The sequence below is a fragment of the Thamnophis sirtalis genome, unplaced genomic scaffold (assembly GCF_051295495.1).
Source record: "Thamnophis sirtalis isolate CommonGarterSnake01/CBP01778 unplaced genomic scaffold, rThaSir2_p1.2 scaffold_14, whole genome shotgun sequence".
Taxonomy (NCBI): Eukaryota; Metazoa; Chordata; class Lepidosauria; order Squamata; family Natricidae; genus Thamnophis; species Thamnophis sirtalis.
Genome location: NW_028261394.1, coordinates 14,072,083 through 14,094,968, shown reverse-complemented (window position 1 = coordinate 14,094,968; position 22,886 = coordinate 14,072,083). Strand labels below are relative to the sequence as shown.

The 22,886-nt window shown below is 43.7% G+C and overlaps 1 protein-coding gene across 1 annotated transcript in view; it reads left to right on the top strand.

Moving 5' to 3' along the window:
- Positions 1–316: 316 nt before the first annotated feature.
- Positions 317–22,886, top strand: part of ROGDI (rogdi atypical leucine zipper) — a 30,943-nt gene continuing 8,373 nt past the window's right edge. The window contains exons 1-8 of the mRNA XM_087728706.1: positions 317–437; positions 8,765–8,836; positions 9,990–10,072; positions 13,042–13,096; positions 15,951–16,031; positions 17,934–18,029; positions 20,928–21,026; positions 22,464–22,577. Coding sequence (XP_087584832.1) covers positions 393–437; positions 8,765–8,836; positions 9,990–10,072; positions 13,042–13,096; positions 15,951–16,031; positions 17,934–18,029; positions 20,928–21,026; positions 22,464–22,577 — 645 coding nt within the window. The 5' untranslated portion in view covers positions 317–392. The remainder of the gene's footprint in view (positions 438–8,764; positions 8,837–9,989; positions 10,073–13,041; positions 13,097–15,950; positions 16,032–17,933; positions 18,030–20,927; positions 21,027–22,463; positions 22,578–22,886) is intronic.

The window sequence follows — 22,886 nt, the reverse complement described above, 5'->3', positions numbered from 1 at the left end:
AGTGGCTAAGACGCTGAATTTGTCGACCAGAAAGGTCGGCGGTTCGAATCCCTAGTCTAGGTCTCCCGCGTGAGCAAGGGGCTGGACTAGATGACCTCCAAGATTCCTCCCAGCTGGGTTTACTATTAATTGGGCTTGGAAAACCCACGGCTACCCCATTGCATTCGGGGAGTGGTCTTCAAGCCTCCCCCCCACCCCTCCTATGCCGGCGCTGGACTCCTCCGCAACCAGCGATGAAAAGCCGAGCGGCTGGGGGGGAGGAGCCTCAGAGGTATCTGGGCGGGGCAAGCGGCGCTCGCCCAATGAGGAGCGAGAAGGGGTGGGAAGCCAGCCGACGCCTCGGTGCTGGGGAGCTCCTGGCGTCTCTCGCTGACCCAGCGGCGGCGACGGGGATGAGGATGGCTGCGCTGGCGAGCCCGGCCGAGCGGGCCGTCTTGGTGAGCCTCCAAGCTGCGGAATCGATGAGGTGTCCGTGTGGGGAAGGAGGGGGGTGGAGATTGAGCGAGCGCGTGACGTCATTGAAAGAGATGGGGGCGGGTGACGTCACTGCCCTTGGCGTGACATCGCCGGGCGAAGGGGGGGGGGATAACGGTCAGGACGAGGTTCTTGGAGTCGCTTTCGCATTTGGGGGCGGGGAGGGTAAAGGGAAGGGGATGGTGGTGATGGGGTCGTCGGCGCCTCCAGGAATGGCCCTTTGGAGGCCTCCCTTGCAACCCTGCGAGGTAGGCCAACGGTGGAGAAGCCGAGTTGGCTCCGATCTGGATCGGTTACACCAGTGTTTCTCAACCTTGGCAACTTGAAGATGTCTGGACTTCAACTCCCAGAATTCCCCAGCCAGCATTCGCTGGCTGGGGAATTCTGGGAGTTGAAGTCCGGACATCTTCAAGTTGCCAAGGTTGGGAAACACTGGGTTACACAAGCCACGCTTGTTTTTTTTTTTGTTTTTGTTTTGCTTTGCAACCGGGGTGGGGGGTTACAATTCATCCCTGGGCTTGGGTCCAAAGCACCAATCCTGTTTTAAAAGGGGAGGGGGTGTTGGTGGTATCTGGGCTACTAAAATCCAGACGACCAACAGGGGGCAGCAACCCCCCCTCTCTCTTTTCTGGTGTTTCATGGCTGCCCCCTCTGGCTCCTCTGCAGCATTGCAGCCCCAAATCCCAGAGCTCTGCTCTCCCAATGCCCCACCAGTAGTAAGTAGTCCTCGATTTACGACCGCAATGAGCCCGTTTCTGTTGCTCAGTCAAGCATTTAAAAGTGAGTTTTGCCCGGTTTTATGACCTTTCTTGGCACAGTTGTGAAGTGAATCTCCTAAGTTGCTAAATGAGTCCCATGGTCGTTAAGTGAATCTGGCTTCTCCATGGGCTTTGCTTGTCAGATGGTCACAAAAGGGTGATCACATGACCCCGGGGACGCTGCAACCATCATAAATACGAGTTCAGTTTTCAAGAGTCCAAATTTTAACCATATGACCGTGGGGATGCTGCCAACGGTCGTAAGTGTGAAAAACGGTCGTAGGTTGCTTTTTCCCTACTCCGTTCTAACTTCAGTTGGTCACTAAGTGAACTGTTGTAAGCCGAGGACTGCCTGAGGGTTTGGATTTTCTAACTAGTGTTGGATTTTTTTATTTCTACGTCGTATGTAACTCCAGGGGCTGAACGTCGCTAATACTCCCGCCTCCTACTTATTCTTTCTATTTATGCAGCCACCCACTTCCCAAACCCGAGGAGAAGGCATGCACTTAAATAAACAACCCTGCAAAAAAACCTTTAAAACAGTCCTTAATGTTCTTATTAAAAAAGCAACATCATTAAGAAAGGAAGCATTATATGGTTTTTAGAAATGACGCAACCTTTGCAACAGTTCTCCAGTTCCTGGTTTTTTATCTCCAAGTCTGTTGACACGACCACATTTTTAACAGGCTTGAGATATGTATAACATCCCCCAGGCATGCAGCCTGTCCCACCCCGGTTCATGCGCCCCCACCTCGCCCAGTTTTTGACTTCCAAGCTGGGGCAGGAGGCCTTCCGTGCCCAAAAGCGATGCGGGGGGGCTGCGTGCACATGCGCAAACCCCCCAAATGCAATGTGAGCGTCTACCTCACATGCGCCCCCTCATGCGTGGCAAAGCCCCGAAGGCCAGTTGGCTGACAGGAGGCGCAGGTGCATGCACGGTGGGGCTGGGCTGGGCTGACGGCTGGCTCTGCATGCCACTTGTGACACGCGTGCTAGAGGTTCGCCATCACTGAAATATTGGATAGGGCCAGCCTCATTCTCCCCCAATAAAAACCCCGCAAGGTAAGCTGGGCTGGGTGAGAGAAACTGACCCAGCTTTCATGCCTAAGGTGGGATTAGAACTCACAGCCTCCTGGTTTCCAGGGCAGCCCTTTAACCCCTACACCACAGCAGTTCTCCTTGCCCCCTCCCCAAAACTCTGTATCTCACAATACCAGGCCAAGATTGGAAGACCCCCTTAATAATCCCCCCCCCCACTCCCAAGGCTTTGAAATAACTTCCACTAAGCTGATTTGTCAGGTATGGCTTGGGGCGGTTGCAAGCATCAGCCAGGGATGGATCCTACAGCCAGCCCTTCCCCAGGCATTGCTGAGGATAAATATTGGACAATGTCTTCCTTTTTTTCTCCATCTTCCTTTCCCCCACCATCCATCTATTGCTGGTAGTGCTTTTCATCCTTTGGGGCTGGAGCACGTGCCCTTCCCCCAGTCGCTTTGGTGGGCTGGAGGACGTCATCTCTGTGCAATCTGCTGCTGCTGACTCCATGGGGAGGATATATGGGGCGTGGGGGGTTGGAAAGGGAAGAAGATGACTCCGTGGAAGTGGTTGGATATAGAACAGAAGAGGAGGTAGAGGGTAGAGGAGAGAAAAGAAGAGAGGAATAGAGAAGAGAGGAATAGAAGAGAATAGAATAGAGAAGAGAAGGGAGGAATAGAAAATAGAGCAATAGAGAAGAGAGGAATAGAATAGAGAAGAGAAGAGAGGAATAGAACAGAACAGAAGAGAGAAAAGAAGAGAGGAATAGAGGAGAGAGGAATAGAAGAGAATAGAATAGAGAAGAGAAGGGAGGAATAGAAAATAGAGCAATAGAGAAGAGAGGAATAGAATAGAGAAGAGAAGAGAGGAATAGAACAGAACAGAAGAGAGAAAAGAAGAGAGGAATAGAAGAGAAGAGAGGAATAGAGAAGAGGAAGAGAAAAGAGAGGAAGAGAAGAGAGGAATAGAATAGAAAGGAGAGAAAGGAAGAGAGGAATAGAGAAGAGAAGGCAGGAATAGAGAAGAGAAGGGAGGAATAGAGAAGAGAGGAAGAGAAAAAAAGAGGAATAGAACAGAGTAGAAGAATAGAATAGAAGAGAGAATAGAAGAGAAGAATAGAATAGAGAAGATAATTCTTTGTTGGCCAAGTGTGATTGGATACATAAGGGATTTGTTTTCAGTGCATAAACTCTCATTGCATATGAAAGCTATTAGTGATGTTTTATGTTTGAAGGAAGTTAGCACCTACCCTTCCCCTAGAAGAATTAAATATTTTAGGAAATATTAAAAAGGCAGGATATTATATTTCCCTGGATGAGAAAAGGGGAAACATGTTTTAAAGACAAAGCAGCTTCCTGCCCCCCCACCCCCACACACATTTGTCAATGGGCCATTAAGGCCTGAGCCAGTCTATTCTATATAACAAAGATCTGCCTCCTTCAGGCAGAGCCATAATAAGAATCCCAAAGCCCTTTCATTGCATCATCACCCAGCAAGAGTCAACCAAGCTTGGGGCTCAAAAGACAGATAGCCTACAAAGTTATTTAAGACCCCTGCCCCCTGGGAGTCTGACCACCAATCAGAGTGCATTTCTTGCACAGGAATGGGAAGCTCTGGGATGAGGTCCAGAGAGGGCATAAAGCCAGGGTACTCTCAGCATTTCTTCCCTTTTTTCTTCAAGACCTTCAAGGCACGTGACCCTCTTTTCTCCCAAGACCTCAAACCATGTGGTCCTGTCCGCCACCAATAAACCTTCTTTCCAAGCAACTTCCATGAATCCGGTGTTTTTTCCCCCACTTGGAACTGAACCCAGAAGGACATTTCTCCCCCCTGTCTTCTAGCTTGGTGCCTTAACAAACTGGCTCTGTATTTCAACTCTTTAAGTTGCTGGACTCCTAGGTCAATGCTCTCATGCAGGAATAAATCCAGTAAGCTTTTAAAAACTGCTCAGAAACCCCTTTCTTATAAAATTCTCATTTCTTATAAAATACTGTGCTAAGACACATGGTTGTAATTTTTACCCAAGCTCGTCTTTGGTCTTAGAGCAGCAGGGTGGTATAATTAAGGCAAAAGCTGTGGAAAATGCCTTTTTCTGGTTGCAGGCAACACAGTCTATAGTAAAACTGTCAGTGTAGATATATTCATGAACTGGAATAGGGCTCAGTAACATAGTCTGCCAATGGGAGCTGAAGCAGTTTGGAGCCTGGGCATGGCTTAGCTCTGTAGTTCTGAATCTGTGCTGAGCTCAAACTAGTCTGCTGCTCTGAACTGAAACTCTTCTCGTCCTCTTCCCGCCTGTGTTTGCTTGTATTTACTGCCACGTTGGAAAACCTGCTTTTGGGTATTATATACGTATTTCATGTGTTATATATAAAAAGAAGTTAATGAATCCTGCTCAATCAGTTACCTGTGTGCGCTTTCCGGATGTGATTCCTGCTGCCAACTCTGACAAAAATGATATAATTAGGAGAGGTCTTTCATTATTTTGAATTGGGGTAGCCCAGGGTCAGCAACCCATGGCTCTGGAGCCGCATGTGGCTCTTTCATCCCTCTGCTATGGCTCCCTGTCATTCGAAATATGTGTCACAATCCACCGGCACACAATTTATTGAGCTTTTCAACCTACAGGCGAACCACAGATAAATCCAAGAAAAGAAACGTTTCAGAGGAAAACAGAAGGTTTAATTCGACTACATATGCTAGTTTTGTGGCCGCTCAGGAAATAGTCAGGCACAAGAAGTATTTTGTGGCTCCCGGCGTTTTCTTTTCTATGGGTAAACAGGTCCAAATGGCTCTTTGGGTGCTGAAGGTTGCCATCCCCTGGAGTAACCTACATAACGTTTTTTTGTCTAAATCACTCAAGGCATCTTCCAACAGATGTTCTTTGTGTATTTGGGGGAATCTTGGCAAGTCCTGTGTACACTCATCCCTTGCTGACCTTTTTCCTGTCCGAGAGGAGACAATGGAAGTACAGTTTGCCCTCCTCGTATTCAGACAGACGGTCCTTGTTTCCTACAGATAAGGAGAGGATCTGCTAAAATTGGCCAGAAGCTTTGGAATAGCGAAAGCAACTTGCTAAAATAATTTGTACGGCAAAAGAATACCGTGTTTCCCCCCAAAATAACACAGGATCTTATTTTCTTTTGACTCCCCCCAAAACAAGTGCTTGGCCTTATTTTCAGGGAGGTCTTACCTTATTTTTGAGGTGCAGGAGGCGGCGAGCATGGTCACCCCATGGCTGCTGCGGCCATTTGGGGGACAGGAGGGGTGCAGTGGCTAGGGTTGCGGGCGTGGCTGTTAGGTAAGGCCGTGTGGGGAGCATGTTCCCCCCTCCCTTTCCCCCGCCTCCGGCTTCACCTCCCCTCGTGTTGTTTGCGCGGCAAGCCACCAGAGGAAATGACGGGGACCAGCTGCGCATGCGCTTAAATCCTTTTAAATTTTACCGCATGCGCTCAAAAGCCCGATTGAGCTTATTATCAGGAGAGGGCTTATTTTGGGGGAAACACGGTAGTTGAAGAATGTTGTAGAATTTACAAGGAAGTTATATTTCCCCTACGGCAACACAATAGGTTGTGTTGTTTTCATCTTCCTTTTTTTAAAACAAATCCTGGGATATTTTTTTTTTTACTTCGCTTTGAAGTCTTTATCTACAACATGAGATTTATTATTATTTTTTTGCAAGTTTCTCATGTGAATGTCAATCAGGCCTGAATCTGTCTTTTTTTTAAAAAAGTAAAATAAAAAGCAAGTTATTTTCCAAGGGAGATAATACCAAAGGCCTCCTCACTGGTGGGTTATGGTTACAGATAATCCCAGACTTAAGGACCGTAATTGAGCCTGGAATTAGGGTCATAAATTGTGCCAGTCGTTAAGCCAGTCGCCAAATGACCACATCCAATTTTATGACTTTTTTGGGTTTTTTTTTTTTTTTACAGTGCCATTAAGCGAATCACTATGGTCATTAAGTGAATGACCATAAGGAAATTCATTATCTGCAGTGGGTGTTTTTTGCAGAAACAGGAAATAAATGAATGTTCCGATTAAAAAAAAAGTTGTAAATCATGGTCACAGGACTGTGGTGGGACAGTGCCAAAAACCAGTTGCTGGGCACCCAAAATATGATCCCGTGACTGCTTGGGGAGGGGAGGGAGGAGCCATCGTGAAATTGTATACATACACACACATATCTATATATCGATATCTCTATATCTGAGACTGACTGGGTGGCTCAATGGCTAAGACACTGAGCTTGTCGATCAGAAAGGTCAGCAGTTCGGTTTGAATCCCTAGCACAGGTCTCCTGCGTGAGCAGGGGGTTGGACTAGATGACCTCCAAGGTCCCTTTCAACTCTGTTATTGTTACTGATACAGATATACATACACACACACACACACACACACACACACACACACACAGTGTACTGTGTACTGTCTGAATCAATTCATTTACATCTCAGTCCCCTAATTTCTACCTCTGTTGTCCAACCATTGATAAAATAAGTGCCAAATTCAAAAGTATTCTGTATCTTCTTTTTCTTTAGCGTTAAATCTGCCCATTTCTGCACCGTCCAATATTTTTTTTTAATTATATCTTCTCCTTGTAGGCGTTTCCTCGCTTTTCCAATGTTGCCCAAATATAATTCTTGCCGTTGCTAAAACATGCAATGTCAAATCTGTGTTCCCTTTATTGTATTTTTCAGGTATTCTGCCTAATAAAAATAGTGCTGGCTTAAAATCTATATGCTGTGTTAACATTTTTTTCTAATCACATATGCATTTTTTGTCCAAAATGTTTTTTGCCACTGTGAATTTTGATTCTAAGTAGCTTTGGTGAGGGTCCATCAGTTGAGGATTAACCTGTAGTTTGTTCCTTTGCTTTCTCATCCGAGTCTGCAGGCTTTTGAATATAGACACAAGTTAATGATTAAAGTGGTGTTTAAATTGTCAGGGATGACAGCCTTCTAGAGGAATTTATTTCTCTTTACCAGCGGAACAACGACCAAGGTGCCCTTGGAAAGAAACCTGGTTCAAATATATCCTATTGTCCTTCAAATATATTCATTGTCCTTTTATGGATTTATTTACTTATTTACATGGCCATCTAACTCAAAGTAATGGATGCTGGGTACTATACAGAAAGGAAAAATAACCAACTGACAAGTACTAACAGTGGTAACTAAAGAAATGGTTGTAAGTTGAGGACTAGCTACAATATCTTTTTGGGGTTGTGATGTGCTGCTTCTGAGTTTATCGAACCTCTTACCCAAATGAGATGCATTTTATTTTCAGCACATGAAGAGCCCACAGCTAAATTTGGTCCCTGTGCAGCATAAAAGCCCATATGTACTCAGTGGCATCTTATGAAACCTTTTAGCCTATTGTGATGTGTGGGATTCCTAATTTGAATACAGTTTGCAGAAAGGGGCAGTGATAATGTAGGATAGGGGATAGGATAGGATAGGATTAGAGTAGTTTATTGGCCAAGTGTGATTGGACACACATGAAATTTGTGTTTGGTGCATATGCTTTCAGTGTATATTATATACACTGTGTGTGTGTGCGTGTGTGTATATATACACACACACAAATAGATACACTATATGTGTGTATGTGTGTGTGTGTATGTTGCATTTGTGCTGATAAATAAAGGGAGACTAGTATAGATCTATTTCAAGCTATTTAGCTCTCATCAGCTAGCCATACCCTTACAGGGATTCGAACCTGGGCTGTATTACATGTTAGGCAGTTGTATTAGCCACTAGGCCACAGGCTTTCCTCCTTTATCAGCTAGGCTAGGGAAATACCTATATATTGTGTCACAACCTCTGGTATGCATGCATGTATGTATGTATGTATGTATATACATACATACATACATACATACATACATACATACATACATACATATATTCACTTCAACAAGAGAATAATTATGGAAGCCATCAAAATAGAGAAACACTCCCACAACATTAATAAATGTGATGATACCGCTTGCCTACCAGACATCTGGAAACCAGCCCTAGTCAACAAACGAGCCCCACCCACCATCCAGGCCGTTACTACACGAAACAACAACTGACACACAGCCAGCACCAATCAGCACCAATCTACCAATCATGATTCAACCACACAGCCAATCAATCCACTTACTGAAAGAAAGCCAGCACTCCACACACCCCCACCAGATTTATAGAAAGACAGCAGCTCTGATCACACTTTAAGCCCAAAACCCAGCCTGAAGATGGCAAGTGAGACCTCGCTGAAACGTTGCCAAGACAATCTCAATCTTACACAGGAAAAGACCCAAATACTTAGGAAACTGAATAAAACAATATAAATTGTAAACGTACATGCAACAAGGTTATCGTCATTAGTGGGAGGAGATAGGTAATAGGAAGGGTGAGAAGAATAATAGTAATACAGTCTTAGTAAATAATTTGTTGATCGATCTCTCTCTGTCTGTCTGTCTGTCTGTCTCTCTCTCTCTCTCTCTCCAGGAAGAAGAATTTAAATGGCTTTTAGGGGAGGAAGTTCACTCCGTCCTTCGTCAGCTGCAAGAAATCCTAAAGGTGCTTACAAACAAAATTGTTCTAAGGATCGGGGCCTTTTCCTTCCAGTTTTGCTGCTTTAACATGGGGAGTCCTTGATGTACGATCACAATTGAGCCCAAAATTCACTTTGCTCTCTGAGAAATTTGTTGAGCAAGTTTTGCCCCATTTTACCATTTTTCTTGCCACAGCTGCGACTGCCCCACATCACCCGGGGAAGGACATGGCTGCTTTAAAGAGCCCCAAAGAAGCTGTGTTTTTGATCTTGCCCTCTTTGAAGCTGGACTCTTCCCCCCACCCCCTTCTTCCTTTGCCCGCTATGTCATGTCCATGCGGGTGGGTGAAGTTATTTGGCTGGGATTTCTAAGCAGACTACTAATGATTTATTCATCATATTGATCTGGTGGGCCTGGAACACATCTTGAATGAGTGAGTTGAATTTAACTCGCAGTGGTGAAAAGCTGTGAAGCGTCTGCGCATGGCTAATGGAAGCCAGGGCAGGAATGGATGCTTTCTATCCTTGACTTGGGGGGGGGGGGGTTGCTGACAACAGGGTGGTACTTTCACTCTCTTTGACTTGGGACAAAGAAATATTTTCAGCTACTAATGCCTCTGATAGGGGACGCAGTGGCTCAGTGGCTAAGACGCTGAGCTTGTCGATCAGAATGGTCGGCAGTTGGGCTGTTCAAATCCCCAGCGCCGTGTAACGGAGTGAGCTCCCGCTACATGTCCCAGCTTCTGCTAACCTAGGAGTTCAAAAGCATGTAAAAATGCAAGAAAAAAAATCAGGAACCACCTTTAGTGGGAAGGGAACAGCGTTCCATGCGCCTTCGGCATTGAGTCCTGCCGGCCACCTGACCACGGAGATATCTTCGGACAGCGCTGGCTCTTCGCCTTTGAAACAGAGATGAGCACCACCCCCTAGAGTCGGGAATGACTAGCACATGTGTGCGAGGGGAACCTTTATCTTTACCTTGGTGCTCTCTGAGCTTGGTGGTTTTCTTGCAAACATTTCATGACCCAACTAGGTAACATCATCAGGGCTAGAAGGGTTTGCCCTTTACTTTGCAGACAACAGGATGCTGCTTTCACTTTCTTTGTCTCAGGGAAAATAAATATTCAGAGCTACTAGTGCCTCTGGCCCTATTTCTTATTCCTTCTCTTTCTCACCCAGGAAGCTTCCCATCGGTTTAATTTGCCAGCCAGCAGCTCAGAAGGGCCTGTAAAACAGGAAAACTTTATCCTAGGGAGTTCCAAGTAAGTATTGGACTTTAATTTTTTTTCCCAAAGAATTTTTTATTTTTTATTTTCACTTATATACCATTTTAAGTATACATTCACATAATTGTTATTCTTCTTGACGTTTATCATTCTTATACATTTGTTATTTCATTTAATAGGTTGTAATATATAGTTTGGGTTGCTTTGTTTACCATCCCTTCCTCCTTTTGTAACACCAACTTGTTTTCCCTTTCTTTTATCCCTCCCTCCCTTCTCTACTTTCTTCCTCCTCTCCTTCCCCTTCCTTCTTCCCTTTCTCTTACTCCTACTCTTCGCCTTCCTACCCTCTCTCCTCTTTCTCTCCCTTTCATCTTCCTCTCCCTCCCATTCCTTCTTCCCTTCCCTTTCTCCTACTCTTCCCCTTCCTACCCTCTCTCCTTCTCTTTCCCTCCCCTCCAACCTCCTCTCCTTCCCCTTCCTTCTTCCCTTCCCTTTCTCCTACTCCTACTCTTCCCCTTCCTAACCTCTCTCTTTCTTTCCCTTCCATCCTCCTCTCCTTCCCCTTTCTTCTTCCCTTACCTTTCTCCTACTTCTACTCTTCCCCTTCCTAACCTCTCTCTTTCTCTCCCTTCCATCCTCCTCTCCTTACCTCTTTCTTCTTCCCCTCCATCTTCCTTTTATTCTCTCCTCCTCTCTCCCTTTCTTTTTGCATTGGACTTTATTGAGTGACCATTTTTTTTCGCAGCAGGCAAGAAGAAGACATGAAGCAGGGCTAGCCAAGTACAGCCAGCCAGGAGGGAAGGAAACTTAGGGATCCTTTCCCAATCTGTCCCCTCCCTGCTGCACCCTGAAATTTTTTGCAAAAATTGGGTTGAGCACAGTGGTGGGATTTAACCAGTTCGCACCACTTCAGGGAGAACCGGTTGTTAACTTTCTCAGCAGTCTGGTTGAACTGGTTGTTGGAAGAAATCATTAGGGCAGAGAACTGGTGGTTAAATTATTTGAATCCCAAAACCGTGTAAGCAACATTCTCTGGGTTGGGAGCAAACATTCTTATGAGCTTTGGTGGTGCAGTGGTTAGAGTGCAGTACTGTAGGCTACTTCTACTGACTGCCAGCTGCCTGAAATTTGGCAGTTCAAATCTCACTAGGCTCAAGGTTGACTCAGCCTTCCATCCTTCTGAGATGAGTAATATGAGGATCCAGATTGCTGGGGGCAAGAAGCGGGCTCTGTAAAACCGCACTGTCTAGTGGCATATAACTCTAAGCACTATGGTCCGCCCTTCCTTCCTTCCTTCCTTCCTTCCTTCCTTCCTTCCTTCCTTCCTTCCATCCATCCATCCATCCATCCATCCATCCATCCATCCATCCATGATGCACAGTAGTTAGAATGCAGTATTGCAGGTTAATTCTGCCAACTGCCAGCAGTTCAAATCTCACCAGGCTCAGGGTTGACTCGGCCTTCCATCCTTCGGAGGTGGGTAAAATGAGCACACAGATTGTTGGGGGGCAAGAGGCTGACTCTGTAAACCACTTAGAGAGAGCTCTCAAAGCACTATGAAGCGGTATAGAAGTCTTAAGTGCTATTGCTATTCTCTCCCGAGCAGCTGAGAACGAATGCGGAAGATCAGGGCTGTTGATTTAATGCCATCTTCTCTTGAAAGGGAAATGAGTTCCCTGTGTGAGAAGCCTTTCATCTCTTTCCTGCGTCTGGGGATTGATTAAGCAGAACGTTCAGCCAGATGATCAACCAGCTGCAACCAAAGCCTGGCAGCCCTTTTTAATTCTTTTTTTTTAATGTATCCAAGGCAGCCTGCATTTCATCAGCAAATCCCTCCCCAGGCCTGTTTGAGATTTGCAGTCCTGTTGTAAAAACAACAAGGCGCTCCCATTTCGAGAGTTTACCGAGCCAGCCCTGGGTTGCTGAATCAGTTTGACCCTGCTTGGACGAGAATCATCCTATCTGTATCTGATCTACTGCTTGTGCCCTGTCTGAAACCAGACACTTCCAATCTCTCTAAATGGCCTCAAAGGGCGTTTTGGAACCTAAAACATAGAATAGAATGGGAATAGAATAGAATAGAATAGAATCTTCTTTCTTCTATCTTCTTCCTTCCTTCCTTCCTTCCTTCCTTCCTTCCCTCCCTCCCTCCCTCCCTCCCTCCCTCCCTCTCTTTCTTTCTTTCTTTCTTTCTTTCTTTCTTTCTTTCTTTCTTTCTTTCTTTCTTCTCTATATATATAAAATGGCTCTGTGTGTGTGTGTGTGTGTGTGTGTGTGTGTGTGTGTGTGTGTGTTTTCCAGCATAACTCTGGAATATCTCAAGCAATTTTAACCAAACTTGGTGCACAGATGACTTACTCTCTGGAAACAAATACTGTGGGGATAAGACACCCCTAACACCCCTTGAGGTGTGTGTTCTGTTAAGATACACTCTGTTGTGCCTTAAAACGGCTACTACTGTACTGCCGTAAAATGGCTTCTACTGTGCAGCACAATGGAGTTGCCATGGTAATGGCTTCACATATTCCACAAGGGGGCTCCCTCTGGTAAGGGGGAAAATCCAACATTAGAAATTACCTTTGGTCCAGACATTTTTCCCCTATAAATAAATACCTAGGTAACGCCGGGTTATCAGCTAGTATAAAATAATAGAGCTGGAAGGGACCTCGGAGGTCTTCTAATCCAACCCCTTGCTCAAGCAGGAGACCCTCTATCGTCCATTCTCTCTTTGAAAGCCTCCAGTGATGGAGCAGCTGCAACTTCTGGAGACAAGTTGGTGAATTGCTCCCACCGTGAAGAAAGTTCTCCTTAGATCTAGGTTGCTTCTCCATCAGTTTCCATCTGTTATTTCTCCTCTTGCCTTTCAGTGCTTTGGAAAACAGTCCGGCCCACCTCGTCTTTGTAGAAGCCCCTCAAATGTTGGGGTAGTGCTACCGTGTGATTGCTTGTGTGCAAGGCTGCCCCATTATTTAATTTGTCCCATTAATGCTCTGTCTTTATTTCAGCGTCGACCAGGTGAAAGGAGTCCTAACCCTCCAGGGAGATGCTTTGTGTCAAGCGGTAAGTTCACTGCAGGCTTTCTTGCTGGGAAAGAGAGAAGGAGAGAGGGAGAGAAACAGAAACAGAGAATAAAACCGAGAGAAAGAAGCAGGTAGGTAGGTAGGTAGGTAAGTAGGTAAGTAGGTAGATTAGGTGTGTGGATGGATGGATGGATGGATAGGCGATAGATAGAAACACATATATGGGAGAAGGAGCTGACGTTGCGATGACACGACATGCGATCTTGGAGTTCCAAGATCGCAGTCGATATTTTTGCCACTGGACGGTCCTTTTGGACCTAAACTGTCCCGAAGAGACGGTGACAGGGAAGAGTACGTCTTGCTGATCTCGGGGACACCGCAAAGTCCCTGATTGATCCAGGTGAATCTCTTTTGCCAGCGACAGAAGTGCAGCTATTGAAGCTGCTGAAGTCAGGACAGCTCCAAAATGGGAGGAAAAAGGAAAGAGAAAGTGTGTCCATCTGGTGAGGAAGTCGTATTATTATAAAAGAGACTACCTCCCCCAAAAATAAAGCTAAATTAAATTTGAAAACAGAAGAGAACAAGCAGTAAAATTAAGCTACATTAGACAGTGTGTTATCCTTTTTTTTTAATTTTCTTTTACGGATGGAACTTTTGCAAATGTTTGCAAATGTTTCCTATTCTTTAAATTGAATGGATTAGTTTTTCTTCTACTTTTTATATTCTTTTTTTTATACCTATGGATTAAAATCTTTTTCCTTATTTTTATAATGCTGGATTGGATGGTTCCTTTTTGCGCTATTTAAGAATTAATTTTTCTTTAAGCTTGGAATATAAAGAAGATATAAAAGGAATACAAAAAGGGCTGTAATTACAGAGGGAAAGGAAGTAACACTGCCACTTGAAGGCTGGAGTCTTGGAAGGCTTGGAAATATTGTTTTTTCTTTTTTCTCTTTGATCATTTGACTTTGCATTTCAAGGTTCCTCAGCTTGTTTACAGAGAGTGATAGTGAGAAGAGCATGGGTTGTTTATACAGGTGCTCTTCAGGAGCTTTATTGGCAGCTGGAGTGGAGTGAAAACAAAGCCTTGTCTTGAAAGATTATAAATGAACCTGCTTTAAATTTAATAAAACATTTTGAATGCCAGGGTGGCAGTCTTTACAAGTTGGAAGAATGGCGCAACATGAAAAAGAAACCTTAGCATTGCAAAAGATTATGTTTGAAATTCAAAAATTAATAGAAGTAACAGGGAAAATTGAGAAGAGATTGGAGAACATAGATCGTAGAACAGTAAAATGTGATGGAAAAATTGAGGATGTTCATCAAATGAAGAAAGTGGAGGTCAGAGTTCTAAAAACTGAAGGAAAAAATAAACAGAGACAAGAAAATTGTTGATACTGACAGTGAACTGAGCATGGTTGAAAATGGAAAGAGTGGAATATGGAAAGGGGAGATAGGTGGACTGGAGCTCTACCCCAGATTTCAAAGTATAGAAGAAGAAAAGAGAGAAGAATTGATGGAAGTTGATTTGATTGATGGAGAAATCTTGTCAGAAGCACTTGTGATAACCAAAGATAAGCTGATTGAAGAAGCAGATGGAGGTTTTCGATCTTATTCAAGATATGCAATAAGCAATAAATTGCGAAGAGAAGTCCATACAAAACTTACTAAAGAAATAACCAGAATACTAATGCCACAAATGGCAAGAGATATAAGACTGCACTATTACTGGAAAGACACAGGTTGATGTAATGAAAGCTTATAATAAAAAAGTTAAGTCAAATTTAGTTAAATTTAGAGCATTATGTATAAAATGAAGTGATAATGGATATAGTTAAATAATTGATTGATAATGATAATAATGCATATATATGTATTGGTTTGATAAGAGGAAATTTGATATAAATTGCAAATGATGACTACGAAGGGAGGTTTAGAAACACTGTTATTAAATATAACCAATTTTTTATTTAGAACATCTTATAAAGATGTAATGTTACTGGATGATATTGGGAAGAGCTAATGAAATGCCATTATGTGGTTTTGCTTTAAATCCTGAATATTTTATTTAAAAGGACGTAAAAACAATTATAGTCAAATGAAGGTTGAGGTATGATGATAGTAATATATATATGAATATATTTGATTTAAAATATATGATTTGATATGAATTGTAGGTGATGACTGTGGAAGGGATGCACGGAGGTTTTTGTAACCAATCGACACACTTTCTACCACTTGTAATGGAAGATAGTTTTGGGGAAGGGGTTGTGTTTTGTGTTTATTCAAAAATAAAAAAAATTCTTTATTAAAAAAGATAGAAACACACATATATAGAGAGAAAGAGAATGAAACAGATAGACAGGCAGAAACATACACATGTATAAAGAGAGACACACACACACAGGGAGAATGAGATAGATAGATAGATAGATAGATAGATAGATAGATAGATAGATAGATAGATAGATAGATAGATAGATAGAAAGAAACACAGACACACACACACACACACACACACACACACACACACACACACACACACATATATATATATATATATATATATATATATATACACACACATACAGAGAGAGAGAAAGAGAAACAGAGGGAAACACACATACACACACACACACATAAAGGGACAAGAGGCATCGTCTTGCAAATGCAGCTAAGGAAATATTTCCAGTATTCTTTACTTGATAATCCAGCATCTTCACAGCACCTTTTATTTCTCAGTTTTGTTTTGTTTGTCAAGTGTGGGGATTTAACTTCCCCTGCTGGAAATTAGATGGGGAAGGAAAAGGTTGGCTGGATCTGAATTCTGGAAGGAAGCTTGCGTGATCTAACAGGTTTCTGTGCTCCTTTTCCCCCTCCTCTCCCTTTTACAGGACATTAACTTGAAAATGCCCAGAAATAACCAGTTGGTCCACTTTGCTTTCCGGGATGACAAACAGTGGAAACTCCAGCAAGTAAGTTTTGTGTTTTGATATTTGGTGGATCTCTCTTCCTGTTTAAAGGAATTTGTGTGTGTGTGTTCCAGCATAACTCTGGAGCGCCTCAAGCAATTGCAACCAAACTTGGTACACAGATGACTTACCCTCGGGAAACAAATACTATGGGGTTAAAGGCACCCCTAACATTCCTTGGGGTGCATGTTCTGTTAAGTTTGTGCCTTAAAACGGCTTCTACTGTACTGCTGTAAAATGGCTTCTACTGAGCCGCACAGTGGAGTTGCCATGTTAACAGCTTCACAATACTCCACAAGGGAGCTCCCTCTGGTAAGGGAGGAACTCCAACATTAGAAATCCTGTCTAAAGAAATCCAGGGAAAAGAGGAATCAGAATACTACCAGATATGGGATAAATAGTATAGGTGGATGGAGGAAAGAGCCAAGGATTAATGAAGGAAGACAACAAAGCCCAAAAATAGTAGTTAAGGAGAATTAACACATATATATGTATCCAAGTGGTTTAAATTTACTAGAGGTAATCAGCCAATATAGCAGACAGAGGAGTAAAATAAGAGGGTTAAGAATGGTGAAATGCAAATGAATATAATAGAAGGGGAAACAATATAAGGTGAGCGATATTGATTGGCAATTGCTATTAGAAAGAACAGGAAGCTCCTGTTCGTATTGTATTGTGTAAATGTGGTGTACATCTAAGTTTTTTGTGTGTGTATTTTACATGTTTGTAAATAATATTTTTAAAAAAAAATCTTGTCTAATACAGGATTAGGATAAATAAATAACCAGGCAATGCGGGTTATCAGCTAGTGGGGGAATAAAAACCAAGAGAAAAGAGAACACGTGAATTTTTCCACTTTCCAAACATCCAAGAGTTTTCCAAATTACTCTTAACTTTCTCCCCTCAGAACTTTTTCAACTCCCTACCCAAAAACTAAATTCTTTGTTACTTCTTTTTTTTTAAATCAAGTTGCAGAGATGGAAGTCTGCATTTGAAATATTGCATCGATGAAAAAGTAGATCAAAATTAGGATAGATCTGGGAACTAAGCACAGATTTTTAGGCTTCTCTAGTAAAGAAAGTACAGAGACCTTAGCGGGAAGGGAAATGTTGACACAACACCTCTCAGCTTGTTATCCTGTACATAAGAGAGATGTTGATTTGCTTCCAAATCAGCCGGAGGGCAGCTGTATCCTGCTGCAATGGCCTCTGACCTCCTTCGAACTTGCTTGTTGGTTGAGAAGGCTTAAGGTTTGGAGAAAGCTTGGGAGAAAGTTATCCTGGTCAGAACAGTGCAGATCATAATAGGTAGCCCTCAACTTACAGCCACCTCTGGGACTCGAAAATTCATTGTTAAAACAATATGGTAGTTCAGAGAGGCATCATGTGATTGCTATTTGCAATCTTTCCCTTGCTGGATTCCCCATTGACTTCGCTTGTCGGAGGCCAATTGTGAAGGTTGCAAATAGAGAAAACAAACGCGTGCGCGTGCGCGCACACACACACACACAAAAACACACAGAGGTTAATGTCAGGGTTCCAAATAGCATCCAAAAGTAAATCAGAGTCCAAGGCAAAGGATTCCTCAAAGTTCCTATTTATTAAGAGAGCCATGTTGGCGCATCTGGGAAAACCCGAATCTGAAAACTTTCCGGTTTTCCCATCCAGTTGAAAATTCAGGATCTGGCCCCAACACCCACAAGTTCATCCCATGCTCCAATCTTCCACTGCCACAAAGACAGATTCCTCCCATCCAGTTCCAGCCAGGTGCAGAGACAGACAACGACCTTGAGTTTGTCAGGAGAATGTCGTTATGGCTACATATTACCCAACACACACACACAAACACACACAAACACACACACCTGTCTGTCTGTCTCTTATGTGGGTTTGGTTTCTTTTTCAGATTCAGGATGCCAGGAACCACGTCAACCAAGCAGTCTACCTGCTTACCAACCGGAGCGCCAATTACCAGTTCAAGACAGGAAGCGAGGTTGTCAAGGTGAGCCAAGGACTCTGCTTCCAAGCTCTCCCTCAGAGCCAACCAGAGAACGTTTGAGCAGTTCTGAAACCCAAATTCGTGAGCCAAGATCCTCGACCTAGCACCCTCATTAAAGCTGGCAATTGCAGTGTAGGTCAGGGCAGTCGTGAAACGGGTCCTCACCACACTGACATGATTTTAGACCTCTTTTTTTTTTGCAGCGGTCGTTAAGTGAATCACCATGGTTGCTAAGCAAATGGTTCACCATGGTTCGCTAGGGGTAGGTTTTATCAAAAAGTAATGCTTGGCTTTTTTCGGCCAAAAAAGCCCTCTTTTCCCTCTCTCCTCATCTTTTAACCATAATTTTACCTTAACTGGAATTTCTACTTTTATTCTTTTAACAATATTTATTTATTTTATTATTTTTTATTTTATTATTTTATATTTTATTTTATTTTATTATTTATTATTTATTTTACATTTTATTTTATTTTACATTTTATTTTATTTTACATTTTATTTTATTTTACATTTTATTTTATTTTACATTTTATTTTATTTTACATTTTATTTTATTTTACATTTTATTTATTTTATTTTTATTTTATTTATTTTACATTTTATTTTATTTATTTTACATTTTATTTTATTTTATTTATTTTATTTATTTTTTTGTTTTTTATTTTATTTATTTTATTTATTTTTTTATTTTTTTATTTTATTTTACATTTTATTTATTTTATTTTTATTTTATTTATTTATTTTACATTTTATTTTATTTTATTTTATTTATTTTATTTTACATTTTACTTTATTTTTAAACTTTTCAATGCCGGTAGCTGCCCGGATATGGCTTCATTTACAAGATGGGCAGCTAATAAGTTCAATAAATGAATTTTTGAACTGTTGTCAATCGAGGTCACGTGACCATGGAGGGCACTTTCATTATTCTGAACGTGCTTTAATGTTTAATTTATAGCACTTCTAATTTTCAGCCATGGTGGCCGTGACTATTAGCTCTGGAACCTTCCCAAAATGACTGACTGACCAAATCCACATGGAAGCTAATGCAAACAACATTGTCGGAGCACTTTGGAAGAGTTGAGAGACTCATGCTGGGCTCTTCGAGAGCTGAGAGACACAATTGTCTCATCACAGCTAGAAACAGATTTTTCTCCCAACTACCAATTACCTCCCATAGACCCATTAGATCGCACAGGGTCGGCCTCCTCCGGGTTCCGTCCACCAGCCAATGCCATCTGGCTACCACCCGGGGGAGAGCCTTCTCTGTAGCAGCTCCAGCCCTTTGGAACGAACTCCCCGCGGAGATTCGGACCCTCACCTCTCTCCAGGCCTTCCGGAAAGCCGTCAAAACCTGGCTATGCCGGCAGGCCTGGGGTTGATGAGTTCCCCTCCCCTCTCGACTTGTATAGCTGTATGACTTTTGTGTATTTTAATTATGTGTATTGTGTCTGTGTCCCCTTTTCCCCTTCGGAGTTGTTCGCCGTCCTGAGTCCCTCCCGGAGAAGGGTGGCATACAAATAAACTAAACCTGAACCTGAACCTGTACCTTTTGAGCGAAATATAGCATTATCTGTTCTAAGAAGAGCCAGTAGCCAGGATTCACATCAAATCTTTTTGGTTGACTGATTAGCCAAGAATTAGGCTCTCTCTGTCTTAATCAAATGTTCCAAAGCAGCTTAGGAAGCTGTTTTGCCCCTTGTGTGGCCAGAATTCTGCAATTGCAAGAACAGTGGCCTGGATGACAGTGGCTAAGACCCTGAGCTTGTCGATCAGAAAGGTCGGCGGTTCGAATCCCTAGCGCCACGTAATGGAGTGAGCTCCGTTAGAGCACAATGAGGCTTGCAAGATTCTGTTGTTATGGCCAATCTCAGTCTAGGAGTTTTAACTCCACAAAATGTATTACAAAGTTATATAAAACCTTAGTAAGGCCAGACTTAGAATACGGCATCCAGTTTTGGTCACCCTATTATGAAAAAAGATATTGAGACTCTGGAAAGATTGTAGAGAAGAGCAACAGAGGAGGTTAGAGGCCAAAACATATGAAGAACAGTTGCAGGAACTGGGTATGTCTATTTTAATGAAAAGAAGGACTAGGGGAGACACGATAGCAGTCTTCCAATATCTCAGGGGCTGCCCCAAAGAAGAGGGAGTCAAGCTATTCTCCATGGCACTTGAAGGCAGGACAAGGAGCAATGGATGGAAACTAATCAAGGAGAGAAGCAACTCAGAACTAAGGAGAAATTTCCTGACAATGAGGACAATCAACCAGTGGAACAGCTTGCCCACCAGAAGTTGTGAATGCTCCATCAGTGGAGACTTTTAAGAGGAGATTGGACAGCCACGTGACTGGAATGGTGAACCTTTTTGGCACCAAGTGCTGAAACGGGAGCATGTGCACGAATGCCCAAACCGGGAAGATGGTCTTCTGGTTTCTGGCCCACACATGTGCACTGGCCACCTGGTCTTCCAGTTTTTGTCACCTATGCGTGCATGAAGACCAACTAGCCGGTGCGCATGTGAGCACCGGAAACTGGAAGATCATCTTCCCACCCCGCGCATGCGCACCCGGTGCCTGCTCTTCCGGTTTCTGGTGCTCCCGTGAGTGTGAAGACCAGGAACCTGGAAGAGCAATAGGCGATGGCTGGCTTTTCTGGAGGGATGGCTCTGCGTGCCGCTTCCGGTATGCGCGCCATAGGTTCGCCATCATGGGTTTAGGGTCTGCTTGAGCAGGGGGTTGGACTAGATGACCTCCAAGGTCCCTTCCATCTCTGACGTTCTGTTAATTGTCTGGTGAAGTTGACTTCCTTTTCGGGGGGGGGGGCTGACAGCAACCCCATTTCCAGGTCAACCTAAGCAAGACTGAGAGTGCTGTTTTCTCCCCCTTCTTCGCCGCAGCTGATGGATGCTGTGATGTTGCACCTGACACGAGCTCGGAATCGTCTCACCACACCTGCCACCCTGAGCTTGCCAGAGATCGCCAGCAGTGGACTTACGGTAACATTGGAGGCAGGGGAAGCTTTAGCACAGGGGTGTCAAACTCGATTTCATTGAGGGCTGCATTAGGGTTGTGTATATGACCTCAGGGGGCATGGTGGGCATGGCCAGCTTGACATCACTGATGCCAGGGACATGTGGTAAGGCAGGACTTCTCCCAGACCCTCCCTCCTTCGCATTATAATCTTCCTTCCTTCCTCCCTCCCTCCCTCCCTCGCCTTCCTTTTCATAAGCTTTCCTTCATCTTCCTTAGTTCCTCCCTCCTTCCCACCCTTGTCTTCCTTCTTTCATCAGCTTTCCTTCATCTTCCTTACTTCCTCCCTTGTCTTCCTTTTTTCATCAGCTTTCCTTCATCTTCCTTCTTTCTTTCCTTCCTTCCTTCCTTTCTCCCTTCCTCCCTCCCTCTTTCCATTTCCTTCCCTCTTCATTCTCTTTCCTTCCCTCCCCTCTTTCCTTATTTTTCCTTCCTGGCTCTCTTCCCATCTTTTTCTTTCCTATTTCCCTTTCTCCTTTCCTGCTCCTTCTTCCACTGCTCAAATGCAAAAGGGGAAACATTTCTCCTTTTGTTTTCTTTTGAATGTACCTTATTTTTCTCAGTATAAGTCACTGAGGCTGAAAATTTGGGTGCGTCTTATACTCCCAATGTAGCTTTTTCGAAGCTTTTTTGCAGCCCTAATGAGGTGCTAATGAATGAAGTGATCTTCTTCCATGCTTTGCCTGCTTTTCTCATGGCTGCTCCTTCCAACGATCAGCTGTTTTAGAAGCTGTTTTTTTTATCCCCAACCAGGGGATAAAAAGCGTGCGCTCTCAAAACCAGCAAACTTATGTGCTGAAGCTGACCAGGCTAAGGATGCTAGCCAGATGAACACCTGGTAGGCAGAATTTTTCCCCCTTGTTTTCCTCCCCAAAAACTAAGGTGTGTCTTATACTCTACTGTGTCTTATACTCTGAAAAATACGGTAGTTTGCTTTGCTAGCCCTCTGCCAGCAGATACGGAGCCGGGGAGGGGACTGTGGTGGGTTCCGGATCCCGTTGCAACTGGTACGGTGCAACGAGGCCCAGCGTGTCTCACATGCATGCACACAGCGCACACATGCGTCCTTACCTCCGCGACGCCTCCGTGACCCTCCAGCTGCTTGGCGGAGTGTCGCACAGGAGCCATATGATCCGTGCATGTGCGCAGAAGCGCTGAAGAGCTCAAATACAGGTAAGGAGCTTGGGCTGGCCCTCCGGAGCACCGTACCGGAACGGTACCCGGTGCCCCTGGCAGACACCGGTATGGGCCAGATCTAAGCACCCCTGCGGGCCGGATCTGGCCCCCCTGGCCTTGAGTTTGACACCCCTGGTTTGGAGGGTGAGAAAATAGATAATTCAGAATGCTGGCTGTTAATTAAGTACGCTAATATGCTGGGTTTCTAACTCTTTCTTCCTCTCCAGAAAATGTTCACTCCATCGCTGCCTTCAGATCTCCTGGTGAATTTCTATATCAACCTAAATAAGGTCTGCTTAACCGTCTACCAGTTACATCCTTTGCAGCCCAGTTCCACAAAGGTACGGAAGGAAGCAGCAGCAGGGAAAAACCCAGATTGCCTCCTAGACCAGTGGTTCCCAAACTTGGCAACTTTAAGACTTGTGGACTTCAACTCCCAGAATTCTCCAGCCAGCTCTGCTGGCTGGAGAATTCTGGGAGTTGAAGTCTACAAGTCTTAAAGTTGCCAAGTTTGGGAACCACTGTTCTAGACACTTGGCTATCGAAGGTAGTCCTCCGCTTAACAACCATTCAAAGTTTACAGCGGCCCTGGGAAAACGTGGATCGTTTTTTTCCACACTTACGACCATGGTCATGTGGTCAACATTGGG